The following is a 19,700-nucleotide window of genomic DNA, read 5'->3' on the forward strand; positions in this document are numbered from 1 at the left end:
GGGAGTTGTAGTTTCCCCTCCCTCCCCCGGGGAGGGGGGCGGTGGCGGGAGGGCCCAGCCCGCGCGGCGGCGGGCCGGTCTTGCACTCTTCCCATGAAGCTGCTGCTGCTGCTGCTGGGGCTGCTGGTGCTGCTGCTGGCGCTGGCCCGCGCGGCGCGACGCGGGGGGCGTGCCTCGCGCTGACTCAGCGGCGGCGGCGGCAGCGGCGGCGGCGGCGGCGTTAGCGGGGCCCTTGCGCAGTGTTCCTTCTTCCGAGGCCGCCGACCCCGCCCGCCGGCTTTCGCCAACCTGCCCGCCCCGCTCCGCGCCACGCAGAGCAGCAGGCGCGCCCGGGGACGACGCCGAGCGAGCGCTGAGCGAGCGCCGAGCGCCGCCGAGGCGAGCGCGGCCCGGGCCAGCTCGGGCGCTCTAGCGCGGCGGCGGCGGCGACAAGGACGAGGGCCGCTCGCCGTCCTCCCTGCGTGCGGCGCCGCTCCGGGCGGCCGGCCGGCCCTCGGGAGTGCCGGCGAGGAAGAGAGATCGGAGGAGTGATGGTGACTGGAGGCTGGGGGGTGGCGGGCCGGGGACCCTTGCGGGGCCGGGCGAGCCGGGCTGGGCGAGCCCGGGCTTGGTTGAGCTGAGGGCAGGACGGGCGAGCGGTGGCGGTGGCGGTGGCGGCCACGTCCCGACTGCGTGGCTGCCGGTTGCCGGGTGTTTCATCACCCGGGTGGCCACGAGGCTTCGCCCAGGGAGGGATCGGGGGCGAGGCCGGCCTCGGAGGCTACCTCTCCCCACCCCACACACCCCACCAACCCCATTTGTGATAGTTTTAGAGTGCGTCCCACCAATTTCAGCTGTAGATGTGCACAAGTTGATATGCTCCCCACCCCGGCACCCATAGGAGGGGGGGGGGGAGAAATAAGTGATCTTTCTGCGTAGTAATTTGCCAGCACGAACAGCCAGCCCTTCTCTCCCCCCTCCTTGCTTCTTTACAGCCTTGCAGCAGTGGTGGAGGAGCGTGATGTTTTCCTGTAACCTGAAAAACGAGTACTTTTTGAAAGCCTTCCTTAGTTGTTGCTGGCGGGGGAAGTTACGTTGTATTAAAGCGACTTGTCAACTTGATTGTTAAAAGGCTGGAAAGATTAAGTCAGTCTCAAACGGGCTGAAGTAGGTGTGGAGGAATTTTCCACGTTGTTCGATTTTTGACCTGATGGCTAAGGAAGAATTACGGCTCCATAGTTATAAGTATATTTCTTATGTTACAGTATGGTAAACATTTTATACACCCCCGTTTCATCCACCTTTGCACCGTGTATAAAATGTTTACCATACTGTAACAATGTTTAAGCCTGCCAGGCTCTGTGGGTCAGCATGCTAAGCGTCCAGTTTTTATTAAGAAGTTACCTTTTTAACATTAGCTGTAGCTTTTCAGTGTCTTATTCACAGATAAGTGAACATTTAATTTTGATCACCCTAGTGCTTTCTCCGAATGTGTAGATGGCGAGTGTTGGTGCGGGTTTCCTTCCCTATTGACAACTGTAACAAGTTGGCTTAGGGCTTTTTTGTTGATCATGTGTTTCCGTGAGGCCTTTTTTTTTTTTTTTTTTCCCTCTTGTCAAGATTAGAGCGAAATGGCAAAGCTTAAGCAGTTTTTCTCAAAGTGGAGGATGGAAATGAAGGTTTAGAAGTTTCTCAATCAGGAGTTTACAGAAATTCTTAAACTGACTTTTCTCTCTGAGCATTTATAAGAGGAATACTACTTTACTTTTCCTGGTGGAACCATTTTGCTTTTCCATCTGTTCAAAATACCATTCTAGTTTAAGAATGCTTCAAAGAGCTCATCCTGTGTGCCTACCTCTAAACTTATAAGCCAGCTATTAGAGGCATGCTTTGCCTACACTGTAGTCTTGAGGACTTTGCCTCTTTTCCTCTGGTAGAAAGGAATGCATACTTTTTTTTTGTCTCTGTAGCCTCAATTATTGTTTTCTTTTTGAGACAGAATCTCACTCCAGCTCTGGCTAGCCAGATCAGCTGTGTGCAGATATACCAGGCTGGCCTGGTATATCACAGATCCTCTGCCTCTACCTCCCAGAGCAATGAGATTAAAAGATGTGTGCTGCCTTGACTAATGACTGGGTTGGGTTTGGTTTGGTTATGTCTTTTTTTTGTTGTTGTTTGGTTTTGTTTTTCGAGGCAGAGTTTCTCAGGTTGGCTGTCCTGAAACTCTCTGTAGACCAGGCTGAACTCTCAGAAATCCTCCTGCCTCTGCCTCCCCAGTGCTGGCATTAAAGACATGAGCCACCACTGCCCCAGCTGCTTTTTTTTTTTTTTTTTTTTTTTTTTTAATGACAAGATTGGAATATAAGTCTTGGACATAAAGAATTACATGTATGTATTTATCTTACATATACGTGTGTGTGTGTGTGTGTGTGTGTGTGTGTGTGTGTGTGTGCGCGCGCGCACACAGCAGTCAGTTCTCTCTTTCACCATTGTGACTCTAGAGAATCAAGAGCCTTTACCCCTGAGCCATCTCCTGCTTCAAACCCAGAACTTTAAAAACCCCCCAAACCCGCCTTTTTAAATCCCAGGAACGTAGTGATGCATATCTCACAGTCCTTGTTCTTGACGGTTAGTGAGGGAAAACTGGCTGGCAGAGCTCGGAAGGGGTACCTAGTCCGATTTGGTCGGGTCAGACAGCAGAGGTCAGAGCCGGATTATTGCATGAGGTGATCTGTAAACCGACATTGGAAGGCCTCGCGGGGTTTGCCCACACAGCTGAAAAGAGCCATGTGCGCACAGTCGAGTAGAATGCCACCTGAGAGCGGCTGTGTAAATAGGGGGCTGCTGGCCTTGCTGAGTACCGTGCCGAATGGTAGGGGTTGGTTGTTTAGAAGTGTTTGGATCTTAGTCCCACGGGCAGTCGGGGATTTGGGTTGCCTTGCTGTGGTCTGCAGGTTTGCCGTGAGTGGTGAGAGAAGAGGCTGGCCTTTATTCCCAAGGCTTATTCTCAGCTTATATTCTGATGTTGATTCCAAAAGGGACCGTAGAAAACAGGAAAGTATAGGGATCCTGCATCCTGGCCCGGGTCTCACCATTTCTAAAAGGCTGCGTCGTACGTAGGACCTCTGTTTGTCTCTTGGCCTCTTTAAGTTCACTTCAGTTCTAATAATGAAAAGTAGGTAAATAAAGAAGCTTTATAGCTTTGTAATAGGAATGTAAGGCCTAATTTCCATACCCTCAGTGTTCCAGAAAATGTCATTTGTGTGTTTGGTGTGTCTGTGTGAGCTTATATGTGTGCAGTTGGAAGCCAGAGGTCTATATCAGGTGTCTTCCTCCATTGATTTTCACTATATAACTTAATTTTTGGCAATTTCATATATGTACATAATGCATTTTTTTTTTTCTTTTGAGACAGGGTCTTAGTGAACCTGGAGCTCACCAGTGTGGCTAGAGGAGCTGTCCAGAAAGCTTTGAGGGTCTGCCAACTGTTTTCTCCCCACCTCCCCAGTTCTACCACACCTAGCTTTTCCAAGGGTGCTGGGGAGTCACCTTATCCAGGTGCAGGAAGCCCTTTACTGGCAAACTCTCCTCCCCTGAGAACAGCGTTCACACTGTTTGGAGTTTGTTCCAGGTGTATGCAGAAAAGCATGTTGTGTGTGGAAGAACTAGCTGTCTTTGGGAGCGTACCACGTTCTGGTGTGAGGATGTTAGACTCCGGATTGTGAAGTAGATTGCTTTCCGGGGATGTCGAGGAGAGGAAAGCTGGTGTGGGATGGGGGAGTTCTGAGTGAGAGAAGTCATCTATGAAATACATTTCTAGAATTGGCTGGCAAGAGCAGAGACCTGTAAAAGGCAGAATTAGCTCCTTGTTCCAACACTAATGACTGGTTCTTCGCTCCCTCGCCCTTCCTCTTTCCTTGGGTTGCCCTACTGGTAGACCTCCAGGAAGGGTATTAAACCCTGAGGTGAGCCATTCTAAGTGGGTGCCGGGCCCATTCTAATGGCTTTAAAAGATGTTTATGGTCATCTCTGAGAGTAGGGAAATTCTTACAGCACAAAACCAAGGGCATGTAGATATTATTCTCCCCAGCACACATTACGCTGCAGACAAGTCCCAACGCTGCATGCATCCTTCTAAAAGAGTTACTTTCCGTACTTGGCTGGCGAGCTTTGCAGGACAGTACCACCTGAGAGCCTTAATGGCATACTTGTTTAGACTGTGCAAAACTAGACACTGGTGTGTGCCACAGGGTCCACTCTGTTCTGGTGAGACATGGGTTCCCTTGATCTCAGGGTGGACTTTGCATCTACAGAGCTGTGTCTTTTCAGCCATTTCTTACATTCCAGATAATCGTCTTTTTGTTTTCTGTGTGCAGATGATTGTGGATTCTTCTGTGGGATTAGAAGCCACGTCTATTGTGATCGGAAAACTCCAGGAATAACAGCAGACATGGATGAACAGGCTCTTTTAGGGCTAAATCCAAATGCTGATTCAGACTTTAGACAAAGGGTAAGTCCATCGATTTAGTCGTTTTTAAAAGCATGCTACCACAAATGTACGTGGGAGGATTTAAACAGAAAACACATCTGACTTGGTAAACATTAATAGGCTCCGACAGATTTGAGGTGAGTACGTTCTGAATATTGAAACATCAAGGGTGGTGATTGATTTTTGTTAAGTTGGCTGAGCCAGAGTGCGGAAACCGACCGGCCGGCCTGTGAGGGCAGGTCCTGTGCAACATCCGACATTTCTTTTGTTCAAAGTTGTCACACAGTTACAGAGGCAGAGAACGTTTGCATTAGCGTAGTGCATATTCTACTTTACCCTTGCTCGCCTTGGACTGTAAGTTGCTTTACTCGTGTGTTGTTTAGTCTTTGCAGACTGGAAATAAGCAGTTTTAATATGCCACATCTTAAGTTACATGAAACGATTTCGTGACGTGAAATTCACTAGGAGATGCTGGTATATTCGGGTAAATGTAAGCAATTAAACCTAATAATGTAGCTTATAAATCTAATAAGGACTTTAGCCCAATGATAAAAGAAGACACTAAAAGGACAGGCCTTTAATTAATTTTTAAAGATGTGAGTGTTCCGAAGTTTATGATCAGAGGAAAGGGGGAGTTTTTCTTTCTTCCTACTCCTTGTAGCAAAGAAGAGAACTTGCTGTAAATGAGCTAAAGTTAGCAGCCTCACTAAGCTTTTAAGTAGTAGAAATTTCTTCTAAAGTGGTTTAAAAAAACAAGTGAACAAAAACCTCCCAAGTAGTTTATGATATGATAAGATGTATGCCTCTGCTGATAAAAAAGCAACTAGCTCTCCAAATATGGCAAATAATAGGAATCTAGAAGTCAGTATTGGAACGTTAGAAATCTAGAAGTCCAGGCTTTTTTTTTTTTTTTTTTGTATATAAATGGTTTTATTTTCATAGAGATTTAAGCTGCCTGCTTTCATAATAGCTGAGACACTGCAGTCTGACCTTTTTTTTTTTTTTTTTGGTTTTTCGAGACAGGGTTTCTCTGTGTAGCTTTGCGCCTTTCCTGGAACTCACTTGGTAGCCCAGGCTGGCCTCGAACTCACAAAGATCCGCCTGCCTCTGCCTCCCGAGTGCTGGGATTAAAGGCGTGCTGGGATTAAAGGCGTGCGCCACCACCGCCCGGCTGCAGTCTGACCTTTAGCCTACCTTGATGTTGCATGCTGATTATAATTAAAAGCTGTTGGCTGTTTTATAAGTGTCAGGTGATTGTGGGGTTTGTTTTTATAATATTTTTATTGATTATCTGGGATTTTCACATCATGAACCTCCAGCACACTCACTTCCTGTTCCTCCCAGGTCAACTCCCTCAACCGGTGCCTCCCCCCCCCCCAAAAAAAAGAAAAAAGCTCAGTTTGTGCTGCCCATGTACTCGCTGGCATGCTCACACTCCTGGGCCAGCCCCTTAAAACTAGTCCTTCCCCACCCACACCTGACAGAAGCCATCAATCGTGAAGAGCGACACTTTAGCGTCCTTATCAAAATTGTTTAATCATAATTTTTATTGATTCTTGGGGAATTTCACATGGTGTACTCCAATCCCGCTCATTTCCCAGTCCCCCCATGTCCGCCCTTCACCGTTGCAGAGACTCCCCCCCCCCCAAGAAAAATTTAAAAATATTAATTAAACCCCTTTGCTCCTCCGTCTTTCCCACCTCTCCATCAGCTCTTGGTTTGTCTTGTTGGCATTGGGAGCTGCAGTGTCCGAGCAGCTTGACTTGTAATCGTTCATTGCAAGGAGCTGTTGGTCTGGTCCAGAGCCTCTGGCTTTGGTCCTCTTCACAATTCTAGGTTTTTCCAGACAGGGTTTCTCTGTGTAACTTTGCCCCTTTCCTGGATCTCACTCTGTAGAGCAGGCTGGCCTCGAACTCACAGAGATCCGCCTGCCTCTGCCTCCCAAGTGCTGGGATTAAAGGTGTGCGCAGCCACCACCTGGAAGTTCCAGCATTCAACACTTTACAAATTAATGAATGAGCCAGCGTGCCGGCGTGGACGGCGTGGACGGTGTGGGCGGGGAATGAGGGCCTCGGGACTTGCACGGAGCCGCTCTTTTTTTTTCCGTCTTGACCTGGGTTCCAAGAATTGAACTCAGGTGCCTGTTTCCTGCTGCGTCTTCTTACCAGAGACAAAAGCGGAAGGAGTTCTGGTTATTTCCTCCCTCTTCCCCAGCTTTGGCTTAAAACCATTCGTTTAATTTTTCTGAGACAGGGTTTCATGTAGCCCAGGCTAGCCTCAAACTTGCCCTTGAGCTTTGCTCCTCCTACCCACACCTCTTGTACTGAGATAACAGACAAGCACCGCCACACCTGTGTGTGTGTGTGCGTGTGTGTGCACGTGCGCGCGCGCGCCTAGGATTTAGCCGGGGCTCTTAGTCCAGGCAAGCCCTCCATCACCGGAGCTGCATGCCTGGGCCTCACTGTCGTTCAGAGGAAGCACTGTTAGAGAGAGTCTTAGCTGATGAACCCCTCCCCTTATGGGGAGTGAAATATTAGCAGCGTGTATACGTGAGTGACTGCGTTTGCACACTGCCCTGCCTCCGGAAAGGTTCCCAGTGGTAGTCGTGGGATTTGTAGAAACTTGACATTACCAAGGACTCGGGTCAGGCCTCCCCAGACCGCCCTCCACTTGAGATAGCAGTTGTGAAGCCGGACCACCTGCCTTTGCCTCCCAGGGTGTGCGCCACCACCCGCCCCTGTCACCTGCTACCTTTCTGCCCGTCCCAGATTAGTTGTGGGCCAGAAAGCTCTGTGTTCTGTTTTGTTCAGCATTTACCCGTGGTGGGAGGCCGCGTGTGCTCCGAGCACCCTTCCCCGGCCCTTCTATGGTTGTATGTACCTTAAATTATTGCACTTGATAAAAAAAACGCTTGGGTACTTCTTCTGTCATCTCATAACCCAGTGATGTCTGCAGGGCAATCTCGCGCCAGCTCCTTTACTGAAGGAAACTGTTGTAAGTGTCTAACTGGTAACCGGTCACTGATCTATTCTTAGGAACGAAACATCTGGACTGTGCATATATTCAGAAGCCTGGATTAGATGTTTTAGCTGATGTATTAAACCCAAATCGTTGTTGACTATTGGTTCGCTCCAGCCTTTGTTTAGTATGAGTAGAGCATCAGAATTCAGTATCAACTCTGTTGCTTTGTTTTGCCATCTTCCAGGCCCTGGCTTATTTTGAGCAGTTGAAGATTTCCCCAGATGCCTGGCAGGTGTGTGCAGAGGCTTTAGCACAGAAGACATACAGGTAATTAACACAGATCTCTGTATTGTCTGGAAGGATTGACTTTTCTATGAACATGAAACATTTTAAGTTTTGTTTTGGGAAGTGTTTTTATAAAAAACGTTTTGTAACGTACCTTTTTGAAAACTGTTAGTAGCATGAAAAAAGAAAAATAGCAAACCAAATTTTTGAGCCAATCCAGAGTTGATTTTTTTCAGTCAAACTATCCTTTTTAAAATGTATTTTTATTTTGTTGGGTTTTGCTTGTATGTATGCCTGTGTGAGGGTGGTGGATCCTGGAGTTACAGACAGTTGTGAGCTACCATGTGGGTGTTGGGAATTGAACTCGGGTCCACTGGAAGAGCAGTCAGTGCTCTTAACTACTGAGCCGCGTCTCCAGCCCAAACTATCCTTTCTTTATGTGTATTGTGTAGCTGATAGCCAGTCCTCACTGGAAGAGGCTACGCTAAACATGCCATTGTCTTACGGTTGGAAGTTGGTGAAGGAGGTGATCATTAATGATCTGTATCTTAATCTAAAGCCTTCACTTGGAGTAAGTATATCAGTATTCAGCTACTATTGGTGTGGGAACCCCGGTCTTGTCATTCGTATTCATTGCAGTCTTAGGGTGATGCTCATAGTCCTACCTTGTACGGTTTCCAGTGCGGGCCTCTGAGGAGAATTCAGAAAGGGTGAAAGCAGGTCTCGCAATATTTCTCTCCAGCTCTTATCCTCTGATTCCTGAGGCCACGTACCACATGTGAAAAGGCTCTCCCCTGCAATGTGGCCTTCTGGGTAGTCTTTCTAAAGCGGCAAACGCAGTTTCATAGAAATGGAAACTTGTATACTCATTTCATCATTGTTTAAGTTAGCTTCTTAGTAAAGAAGACAACCTGGCATGGTGAGGCTTGTGGGAAGCTGTTAGTTAGCGGGACACAGCAGCCTGCTGCTGGGAGCTGGAGCACAGGGCTTTAGTGATGGCCCTCTGGCTGGAGTGCTGGAGTGCTGGGCCCGTAGGCCTGTGTGGCGGGCACCCTGTGTGGCTGCAGCGTAGTTTGGTTTACTGGGGCTTCTTTTTCTGGAACATCTTAGAGTGTCTGCATTTCTGCTTGGACTGCTCTTTCCATAGGAAACAGTGTCCCGCACAAAGCCTGTCTCATGCACCGTCCATCTGGACTGAGCAGATTCCCGGACTCTAAAAGGATTTTGTCAGAATAATTGTTGGCTGTATCCCCCTAGGGGGAGTTAGAAATAGGTCTTTTTCTCCCCTCCCATCTTACAAAAGTGGATTTATTTGTGGTTCAGTTTCTTGTGTGAACTTTGAGGGTGGACTGAGCCATCCTACCTTACAAATATGTTGGATTTGCTTGTAAGAGGACTGACTAATTAATAAAGCTTAAGTTTCAGGTAGGCCACGGCGGCACCTTTGATTTCGTTAGTCTCTTGCTGCCCGCTATTTGCCGTCTTGATCTTCCTGATCATTCTAAAGTAAAGCACAGAAATTGTTCCCAGAGCTTTGACTCTCCACGTTCGAGTTCGGGGCAATGGCCTCCACTCCCAAAGCACTGTGTTTAGGGTGTGTATTAGAACACGTGGTTATGTTGCTTATTAAATGTAATGGGACTGCCATGTGTTGTGAATTGTATTTAGAGCACTTTTAACCTGTTTAACTCAGGACTTGGACCTGTGGCTGATGGGTAAAGCCTTTGCCTGAAATTCATGAGGCCCTGAGTTAGGTACCCAGTGCCATAAAGCAAAAAAGATAATACTATAAATGAGTAAAACATGGTTGGTTAGTAGAAAGCCAGGCAAAAGCCTAGTGTTAGGAACCTCACCGTTGTTACTGGTGAGGTATTTTGCCATTGTTTTCCCCAGTTATTCTCTGATTTTCTAATTTTTTTTCTTTTTCAGTGATGATCACATAAAATTTTTCTGCTTTCAAGTATTAGAACATCAAGTGAAATACAAGTAAGCCTTTTCATTGTTTTTAATCTCAAAGATTTGTTGAGACAGGCGTATTTTAATTTGTTATTCTGTCCTTGAGGAAACCAAAATACAGATAGTAAACTACCAGTGTAGAAATTGTATCTGGGCTACGCATGTGTTCTGATTTATTCAGACTGAGCTAGCCAGTCTGTGGGCTTATTCTGTAGACCACAGACCTCAGGTTGGTTTAAAAAAAAAAAAATCACATAGCTGTCGTTTGTTTGAGCGTGAACTGAGCCACAAATCTGAGGTCACTGACTGAAGCCTGTCTGACCGGCTCCTCTGTGTGTTCTTTATGACTGTGTTAATGGACATCCGCAGTGTATTTTAGGAAACCTGGTGCCGAAATGCCGTAAAACTCTCCCTTTTGATAGATGAGATTTACATTCGCCGCTGCCACCGCCTGCAGCAAATGTAGTCACTGTTCCCTCTTTCTCAGGTACTCAGAACTCAGCACAGCCCAGCAGCAGCTCATCAGGGAGACACTCCTGTCGTGGCTGCAAGCTCAGGTAAAACCGTTCATTTCATTCGGTGCCTCAGTCAGCCAGCTGCCCCCTCTTTTATATTTAAAGTGCTGGTCTTAAAGATCACGGGCAGAAACAATAATAATTTAAGATTGTATTAATAACCAAAACTGCTCTACTTGCCATAACCTTGTGGAAACCTTTCTCTTTTTTTGAGACAGGGTCTCACTATGTAGCCCTGGTTGACCTGATACGCTTGCCTCTGCCTCCCAAGGGCCAGAATTAAAGGTACCCACCACCACACATGGCTGAACTTTAAAACTTTAGTTTTTTTGTTTGTTTGTTTGTTTTTTTGTTTTTCGAGACAGGGTTTCTCTTGTGTAGCTTTGCGCCTTTCCTGGAACTCACTTGGTAGCCCAGGCTGGCCTCGAACTCACAGAGATCCACCTGGCTCTGCCTCCCGAGTGCTGGGATTAAAGGCGTGCGCCACCACTGCCCGGCGAAACTTTAGTTTTAAAAAGTAATTTATTTAGCTGGCGGTGGTGGCGCACGCCTTTGATCCCGGCACGCAGGAGGCAGAGGCAGGCGGATCTCTGTGAGTTCGAGGCCAACCTGGTCTACAGAGTGAGTTCCAGGGCAGCCAGTGCTACATAGAGAAACCTTGTCTTGAAAAGCCAAAAAAAAAAAAAAAGAAAAAAAGAAAAAGAAAAATTCTGTACACGAAGCTTAATAACCCTTGGTTCACACCTGTGTCTCAATACCAACAGGCAGAGGGAGGAAGATTGTTATTTGGAGGCCAGCCTGGAGTTTGAACAAGTTTTAAAGGCCAACTTGAGCTGTTAGTAGACCTTGTCACATAAAAACAAGGCCTAGGCTGGGCTGGTGGCTCAAACCTTTGATCCCACAGAGGCAGAAAGCCAGGTGGATCCCTCTGAGTGAGGCCAACCTGAGCTACATAGGAAAACCCTGACTCCAAACAAGCAAACAGCTCCCTACTCCCCGCCCCCCCCCCAAAATTAAAAAAATTTTTTTTGAGACAGGGTTTCTCTTTGTAGCCCTGGTTGTCCTGGAACTCAGTTTGTAGACCAGGCTGGTCTGGAACTCACAGAGATTCACCTGCCTTTGCCTCCCAGTCTAAGAGGCAGCCATTAATTCACTTGCTCGTCATGTGACCGGTCCCTTGCACTCATGGGTAAATTTGCTGCCGCCAATCTGGGCAATATTGAAATTTAAGTGAGTTTTTGCCAGCTAATGATAAATAGAAAAAAAAAAAAATAAAATAATGTGCTTTTGAATAGTTTGGATCTAATTTTTGTGGATTTTTCTGTTTGCCAGATGCTGAATCCCCAGCCAGAGAAGACCTTTATACGGAATAAAGCAGCCCAGGTCTTCGCCTTGCTTTTTGTTACGGAGTATCTCACTAAATGGCCCAAGTTTTTCTTCGACATTCTCTCAGTCGTGGACCTGAACCCCAGGGGAGTGGATCTGTACCTGCGCATCCTCATGGCCATCGATTCAGAGTTGGTGGACAGGGATGTGGTTCACACATCAGAGGCAAGTCACCATTGACTGGGTTCTTAACGTAGGCTTTGTAGGGAAGGTGAGCATGTGGAGAGGAGGACAGGGGGTCTGGTCTGTTGCATTTCTTTTTGTTTGTTTGCTACTGTCCCCAACCTCCCACACCCACACCCCACCCCGCCCCTCACTCTCTCAGGCAGGGTTTCTCTGTGTAGCCCTGGCTGTCCTGGAACTCAAATCTGCCTGCCTCTGCCTCCCGAGTGCTTGATTAAAGGCGTGCGCCTCCACCCCACCCACCCACCCCCGGGCCTTTCGCCTCTTCTTAAACTACAAATGTACCTAGCATCTTGAATTTGCTGGCAATGAAATTTAACCTCTCCCACCACCGAAGATTGAAATTACAGCATTAAATTAGATTTTTAAAGCTAAGTCACCGTGTCACCAGGGAAGTACACCTTGTTTTCTCATAGTTCCGTGAAATGCCATCCATACTGAATACTTCTGAACAAGTGAAAAGCAGTAGCTTATGAGTGTGGAGGTCTGTGTGCTGTCTCCGTGGTCTCATCCAGTCGTGGCGCCCAAGCCCTCTATCCTGGTCTTTATGCATCTAGACATCTCTCTTGCCTTCGTTTTTTGTTTGTTTTGTTTTGTTTGTTTGTTTGGTTTGGTTTGTTGTTAAGTAGTGCTAGTAATTGAATACAGTGTTTTATCAGTGCCAGGGAATCTTTGCAGCTGAGGTACATCCTTAGTCGAGCCTTATTCCTAAAAGTAATGCTTAGTGCTTGTGAACTAAGAGAGCCGTTGCCTAGTGTGCAGGAGGCCCGGGATTTGATCTCTATCTCTTCAACATAGAAGTAATTAATAAAGAGTGGGAAGTGTAACTGGCTGTTCCTAGCACTTGGGTAACTGGGGTAGGAGAGCCATCCTGAGTTACATATGGACAATCCTGTCTCATGAACAAAAAAGCAAAAAAACCCACTGGAAATGGCTTTACTTGTATATAATAGTTTAAGACAATTGTAACTAAAAGATTCATAAACTTAAAGGACACTGTACATTTAAGTCACGGCTGTTTTTTTTTTTTTTTAAATAGAGTAAGTATTAGTTTTGTCTACTGTTTAGAAATCATTTCACATTCTTGAAATTTCTAAGCAATGCTTATTTATAGTTTGTATTTAATGAATTAAGTCTGGCACCACGGAACAGAACGGAAAAAGGAAACACAGAGAATCACAGGATGTAATTTTAGAGCAGATAAGTAGGAAGCCGTGGTAGGGACTGTTTAACAAGCCTGGAGTTTGGTGCAGAGGAAATCACTGTGTGCAGCTGCCCTCGGCTGTCCTAATCTCCCTTGTCTTTGGGTTCTGTTTGTAGGAGGCGCGCAGGAATACTCTGATCAAAGACACAATGAGAGAACAGTGCATTCCAAGTCTGGTGGAGTCGTGGTACCAGATCCTACACAGTTACCAGTACACTAACTCAGAAGTGCTGTGCCAGTGCCTTGAAGTCGTCGGGGCTTACGTCTCTTGGATAGACTTGTCCCTTATAGCCAATGATAGGTGCGGGCGCCGATCACGTTTAAACTGAACTTGTCAGAGTCGGGCTCGAAAACCGGTGAACTGAAAACGTTACGGTCTTGATTTCTCCTTCCCCAGGTTTATAAATATGCTGCTAGGTCACATGTCAGTGGAAGTTCTGCGGGAAGAAGCATGCGACTGTCTGTTTGAAATTGTGAACAAAGGGATGGACCCTGTGGATAAGATGAAGCTAGTGCAGTCCTTGTGTCAGGTGCTGCAGACGGCTGGGTTCTTCAGCATTGACCAGGTCGGTGCAGGTCTTACGTGGGTGCTCTGACGGTCGTCACAGAGGCTGAACTGTTTTCCCTCTGGGTTTGGGGCTGTCCTTGAACGGATGGTAAACCACCACGTTCTGAGAGCCCCAACTAACATCTGTGGTGTTTTCCTTGCACACTTGGCAGTGCCCATTCTGATACTTTACAGTCAGAATGGTGCATGCATTTTGCAGGTTTGCAGTGTTGATCATGCCCTGAGTAACAGGAAATACGCCAGTTGCACCATAGTGCATGTGACTGTTTGACCCAGGTTAGACCTAGTAACCATAAAAGTTTCGTCTTCATTGTAGACTTGAATTTTAAAATAATGTTTCACATTTTTATTTTATGTGTATGCCTGTTTGTCTGCATGTCGATCCATGCACCACTTGTATGCCCAGTGCCCAAGGATGCCAAAAGAGGGGGTCAGAGCTCCCGGGACTCTTTTGAGCTGCAGGTGGTCATAAGTGGCCACGTGGGGGCAGGTCCTCTGGAAGAGCGGACAGTGCTCCTGCAGCCCTGGGCCCTGTCTCCCGCTCCCTGTTCGAGTTTTAACTGATGCGAGAGTGACGGGAAGGCTTTTTGTTCTTGCGTGTGTGCCAGGGATGGCGCCAGAGCTTCCCGCCGGCACTGTCACTGAGGCGCCCCTGAGCCCAGGGCGGCATTTCAGATTTAGCTGCAGCTGAGGAGAAGCGTCTCTAAGACTGCTTTGAGTTCTTTATTACGTCTCTTTAGTGTGTGTGTGTGTGTGTGTACATGTGTACATGCGTGCACCACGGTGCACATGGGGAGGGAGGTCAGAGGACAACCTCCAGAGTCGGTTCTCTCCTCCCAGGTGGGTCTGAGGCTGGAACTCAGCTTGTCAGGCTTGGTGGCGCCCGGCCCGGCCCGGCCCTATGACAGCTTTGTATTGGCGATAATTTCAGTAATGTGGCCTTAGTAGGTTCCCTCTTCATGCACCGAAGGTAGTTCTGTGACTTTCTACTGTCTTATTTATTTAATATCTGGGGTTTTTAAGAAAAGGAAATCTAAAATAGGAAAAGTAGAGCCTCTGTCTGTGGGCGAACAGCTTATAGATAAGATAACTAGTGAAAATAATCAGGGTCCGCCTGTAACGATGGCGGCGCCCGAAGCAGGCAACTATAATAGCAGCTTTGTGTCCGTGTAGGCAGCTGAGGCCTAAGTCACACAGTTCCAGACAGGACTGTCACAGTTACACATGCAGTGCGACAGCGTTGACCTCATAGAAATGTTCAGAAAGTGAACATTTGGGGAAGGCGGCTCTAAAACGTCTCCGTTGTGAAAGCTCTTCCTTTCTTTTTAAAGTTGGTAATATCCACTGGACTGCCAACAGCGTCAATGCCTCACGGTGGGTGGTTAAGAGCACTGGCTGCTCTGTCAGAGGCCGGAACTACAGTTCTGGGATCCACTGCCCTCTTCTGGCCTCTCTGAGCACCAGGCACACATGCTGCACAGATGTATGTGCAGGCCAAACACCAAACATACAAACTATTTCTTTAATTACAAAACAAAATAGTTGCTTTTAGAGTACTATTGGATAATACTGGTAACAGAAAATTTCCACATTCTGATAATTTTCCTATCATAATGATGGAATTGGTAGCTACTGTCTTAACATTGAGTCCTGGGAGCCAGAATGCTCAGCAGATAAAAACTCTCCCCTTGAGGTCCTTATGACTTGAGTTTCATTCCTGAAACCCCTGTTGGAGAAGACTGACCCCTGAGGAGGGCACGTAGACAGCCACACTGACCTTGCGTGCCACACAGATTACATAACCATTTTTCAAAGATTGAGCCCTGATGGGCACCGCATTCATGCTGCAGGTCAGAGGTCTGCCTCTTCCCCAGGCGGGTGGTTGTAACTGTGGTCTTTGCTCATTGCCCGTAGGAAGAAGACTTGGACTTTGTGGCCAGATTTTCCAAGCTGGTCAATGGAATGGGACAGTCATTAATAGTTAGCTGGACTAAATTAGTTAAGAATGGGGCTGTCAAGAATGCGCAAGAGGCACTTGAAGCGATCGAGACAAAAGTACCACTTATGTTACAGCTGCTAGTTCATGAGGATGATGATATCTCCTCTAACATTATTGGATTTTGTTACGATTATCTTCACATTTTGAAACAGGTGAGTCATTGTTTTGTTCTTTTTGTCCAGTAGATTTATAAAGAGCTGTTGAAAATTGAAAATAAGAAAATACCCATAATTCTGGTTCATATATGTGTGTGTGTGTATTGTGTTAATTACTGTATTTCTTTTGTAGTTTTTCTTTTTTAAACTTAAGATGATTAAGTTATTTAGAAGGTGATTTGAGGCCACAACAGCGGCAGTGGCTTCCTGTCCAGCTCATGACTTTCCCAGCCTCGGTCTTGGTCTGGGGTACAGTACCTGCAGTGACTCCCCATCCAGTTTGAAAGTGTGGGCCACCCTTTATCTGTAGCACATTCTGCTTGGCCAGTTGATGCTGTTGTACTCAGGGTCGATAGATAGCTGAGTAGACTGAACATGATAATCCTCCCCCAGCATGTTCAGGTTTGGTTTATATTGGGTTAATTGACTCATTCAAGCTTAAGGTAACTTCTTTGCAAGAGCGTATAGCTTTCTTCATTTGTGTGTGTGTCCACATGCCTGTGCGTGTGCATTTGTCCGTGTGCCTGTCTTTGTGCGTGTGCGTGTGTAAAGACCAGAAGTCAGAGTGGGTTGTCCTCCTTCCTTTCTCCACCTTCATTTTGAGTCAGGCCCTTGGTGAACGTGGAGCTCACTGGCTGTCGGCTGGCTGGTCAGTGACCCCCAGAGTCCTGTCTGCACCCACCCATCCTGCTGCCCACGTGTGCCGCGTGCTTGGCTCACACAGATGGTGGGGATCCGAGTTAGGGTCCTCAGGCTTGTGCAGCAGACCTGTACCGGCTGCACCATCTCCCCGCCACGTCATCCGTCATTGTTAGGTTCTGTTTGCAGTGCTGGAGACTGGACCCAGACCTTGTAAGCTGTGATCTTTGCTTTGTTTTAAGAAGCTGAGCATGGTCATGCATGCCTTTAGTCTCAGCTGTTGATGGGATAGAGGCAGATGTCTGAGTTCAAGGCCAGCCTGATCTATATAGTGAGTTCCAGGCCAATCATAGTTACATGCTAAGACCCTGTCTCAAAACAGTAAAAACATCCTTTACTGCTGTAAAGCTTAATTCTTTATAAATACATGATAAACAACTTAATCAAATCAATCTCCTTACTGCCCGTGTGTCAAGTTATTTACTAGACATGAAATTACTACATCTGAAGTTGGGAACGCATTAACTATAGACTTGCTGTCATACTACTCAGCAGAAATTTGTGTATTTTATTTTCTTATGCTGGAGATTGGGCCCAGGGACTTGTACATGCTGGGAAAATGCTCTGCCCCATAATTGCACCACCAGCTCCTGTGTGTATGTTTTAGAAGATATTAATTGCTTAGAAAACTACTTCGGTAACCAAGTAGAACATTAGAAATAAATTATTCATTTAACCAATAAATTATTGTTTGCTTTTTATTCGAAGCTTCCAGTGCTCTCGGACCAGCAGAAAGCTAATGTAGAGGTGAGTGGTTTCTTGAAACCAATGGTAGATTTTCTTCCCCCACATCAGTGCGTTTACTGGGGTTCTTTTGCTGACTGTGGGTGAGGGGTTACTTACCAGAGCAGAGGCAGCTCAGAGGCAGCTGCGTCATTGAAGAGCCCGCCCAGCTCCGGGCGCTAACTCCCAGAAGCCACAGTGGTGGAGCCGCTCCCAGCAGCCCTCCATGAGTGTGTAACGGGGAGGGAGGGGCTGAGCAAACCTGCTGAGTTTTAGGGACTCGTGAGTTGTGTGTTTCCCGAGTCTCGGGTACCCTCCCTCCAGGACAGATTGTTGTAACTCCGATTTGTACACAGCACCCCACTCTTTGTCATGTTTCACCTCCTCTCCAGGAGAGTCCCTGAGCCTTGGAGTGAGTGACAGAGATGCCCTTCTAAGACTGATCAGTTCTTTGTCTGAAATCTGCCTTGAAATGTAGCTCAAATTCCAGATTAAAAAGAACAATTAACAAATGTTATTTCATTATTAATTTTAGGCAATCATGTTGGCTGTGATGAAAAAATTGACTTATGATGAAGAATATAACTTTGAAAATGAAGTAAGGAATTTTGTGTCAAAGAAAAACTGGTTTTAATTGTATTGCTTGTTTGCATCAAATTAGTATTTTTTTAGTTTCAGAGCCTTTTAAAACAAGAAATAGTGTTTTAAATCAATCATGTTTATACTGATGTAGTAATTTATGTTAATGTCAGTTTGGGGTAACACTCGTAGAGACCTGAATCCTTCACTGTCTAAGAGATTGGAGAGGTGACTCGGTTGGTAACGTGCTTGCTGTATAAAAATTAGGATCTGCATTTGGTGGCTGTAGATGGCTGGATTTGGTGGTGCGTACTTGTAGTCCTGAGCTGGGAAGGCAAACACCATGAGTTCCTGGGGTACCCTGGCCAGCCAGCCTGGCCTAGGCGTTGAGTCCCAGGTCTCAATGAGAGAACTTGTCTCACACACACACAAGGTGACTAGCCCGTGAAGACAGTGCCTGGGATTGGCCTCCTGTCTGCACACACACACACACACACACACACACACACACACACACACACACACACACACATGCTCGAATGCTCTTGTGCACTTACACATACATAGAGAATCTTGTAAGCTGGGCTTGGTGGCTTATGTCTGAAGTCCCAGCATTTGGCAGCCTTAGGCAAGAATATTGCCATAACTGTTGAGCCAGCCTGGGCTACATACTGGGTTACAAAGTGAGAGCCTGTCTCAAACAAACCAAAAAGAATCTTTTTTTAAAAAATTTTTGGGCAGGAGGAGGGAAGACAGGGGAATCTGTGGTTGGCATGTAAAATGAATAGGAAATCTCTTAATAAAACAAATAATTTACAGGGTTTGGGGTATAGCTCAGTGGTAGAGCCTTTGCTTACTGCATTCAGGCCCTAGATTATATCTATAGCAACCAAAAGAAAGAAAAATAATGCTTTGTGACATTGAACCTACAGTTGACAATATTATTGGTGCTCTTATCTCACAGTTACTAAGAGTACTAGCTTGAGGCTCAGTCAGTGGAGGGAGGAGGAGGGTGAGAATGAGGCTGAACTGGACTTGTTCATCTAGAAGTGTGTCCAGGTCATGAGAGGGTCGCTTCCCACTAACTCTAGGGCCATCGGGTGCTTGCTTAGGTGTGTGTGTGCTGTCAAAGGATGATGGTGATAATAACCAACACATCAGCCCCTATCGTAACACTGTTGGCACTTTGGGGAAATAAAAGATGAATGAAGAGACCGGGCAAGTCTAAGCCGAATGTGGGCCATACTGGCTGTGTTCTCCCAGCCCTGGCCCCTCGTAGGCTGTGTGTGCCCCAGGCCTTTGATGGCTACGGTGTTTTTAGAATTACTAATTACATGAGCAGGAAGGGAAGTGCTACCCAGCATTTGGATTTTTCTACCCAAAGATAAAAGGTTTATTTATCAGTATGGTGAGGGTGGGCCAGGGTGTGGCGGTGGAGGTCGCTTCCCTCCTCCCGCCCTGGGCTGTGGGTGAGGGGTGCGGCCTCAGGCTCTGGCCGCGAGTCCTCCTAACCACCGCGCCATCTTGATGCTTTGCTCTCAACTTGTGCCGCAGGGTGAAGATGAGGCCATGTTTGTAGAATACAGAAAACAGCTGAAGCTGCTGCTGGACAGGCTCGCTCAGGTGTCACCAGAGTTAGTGCTGGCTTCTGTCCGCAGAGTGCTCAGTACCACACTGCAGTAAGTCCTGCCCTTGGAGTAAGCTCTTCCCGCTCCTGCTCTGACTGGCCGTCCTCCTCCTCACACCTCTGGAAAAAGTGCCGCTTCTGTAATTTATCTTGTGTCCCCCTCTGTGCTCTAGGTTACATTGCTTGGCAAAAAAAAAAAAAAAAAAAAAAGAGTAGTTTGACTTTTTAATCATTCAAGAGATTTTTTAAAATGGTTTTTATTGGGGGCTGGAGAGATGGCTCAGAGGTTAAGAACACTGGCTGCTCTTCCAGAGGTCATGAGTTCAATTCCCAGCAACCACATGGTGGCTCACGACCATGTATAATTAGATCTTGTGTGTAAGCAGAACACT

The 19,700-nt window shown here is 46.8% G+C and overlaps 1 protein-coding gene across 2 annotated transcripts in view; it reads left to right on the forward strand.

The window, feature by feature from the left end:
• The first annotated feature begins 217 nt into the window (after window positions 1–217).
• Window positions 218–19,700, forward strand: part of Xpot (exportin for tRNA) — a 39,666-nt gene continuing 20,183 nt past the window's right edge. For both annotated transcript variants that reach the window (XM_028869599.2, XM_028869600.2), the window contains exons 1-12: window positions 218–533; window positions 4,356–4,489; window positions 7,674–7,756; window positions 9,644–9,700; window positions 10,158–10,227; window positions 11,518–11,736; window positions 13,075–13,259; window positions 13,356–13,524; window positions 15,441–15,677; window positions 17,088–17,126; window positions 17,638–17,700; window positions 19,236–19,360. In XM_028869599.2, coding sequence (XP_028725432.1) covers window positions 4,430–4,489; window positions 7,674–7,756; window positions 9,644–9,700; window positions 10,158–10,227; window positions 11,518–11,736; window positions 13,075–13,259; window positions 13,356–13,524; window positions 15,441–15,677; window positions 17,088–17,126; window positions 17,638–17,700; window positions 19,236–19,360 — 1,307 coding nt within the window. In that variant the 5' untranslated portion in view covers window positions 218–533; window positions 4,356–4,429. The remainder of the gene's footprint in view (window positions 534–4,355; window positions 4,490–7,673; window positions 7,757–9,643; window positions 9,701–10,157; window positions 10,228–11,517; window positions 11,737–13,074; window positions 13,260–13,355; window positions 13,525–15,440; window positions 15,678–17,087; window positions 17,127–17,637; window positions 17,701–19,235; window positions 19,361–19,700) is intronic.

Source organism: Peromyscus leucopus, chromosome 18, assembly GCF_004664715.2.
Source record: "Peromyscus leucopus breed LL Stock chromosome 18, UCI_PerLeu_2.1, whole genome shotgun sequence".
Lineage (NCBI taxonomy): Eukaryota > Metazoa > Chordata > Mammalia > Rodentia > Cricetidae > Peromyscus > Peromyscus leucopus.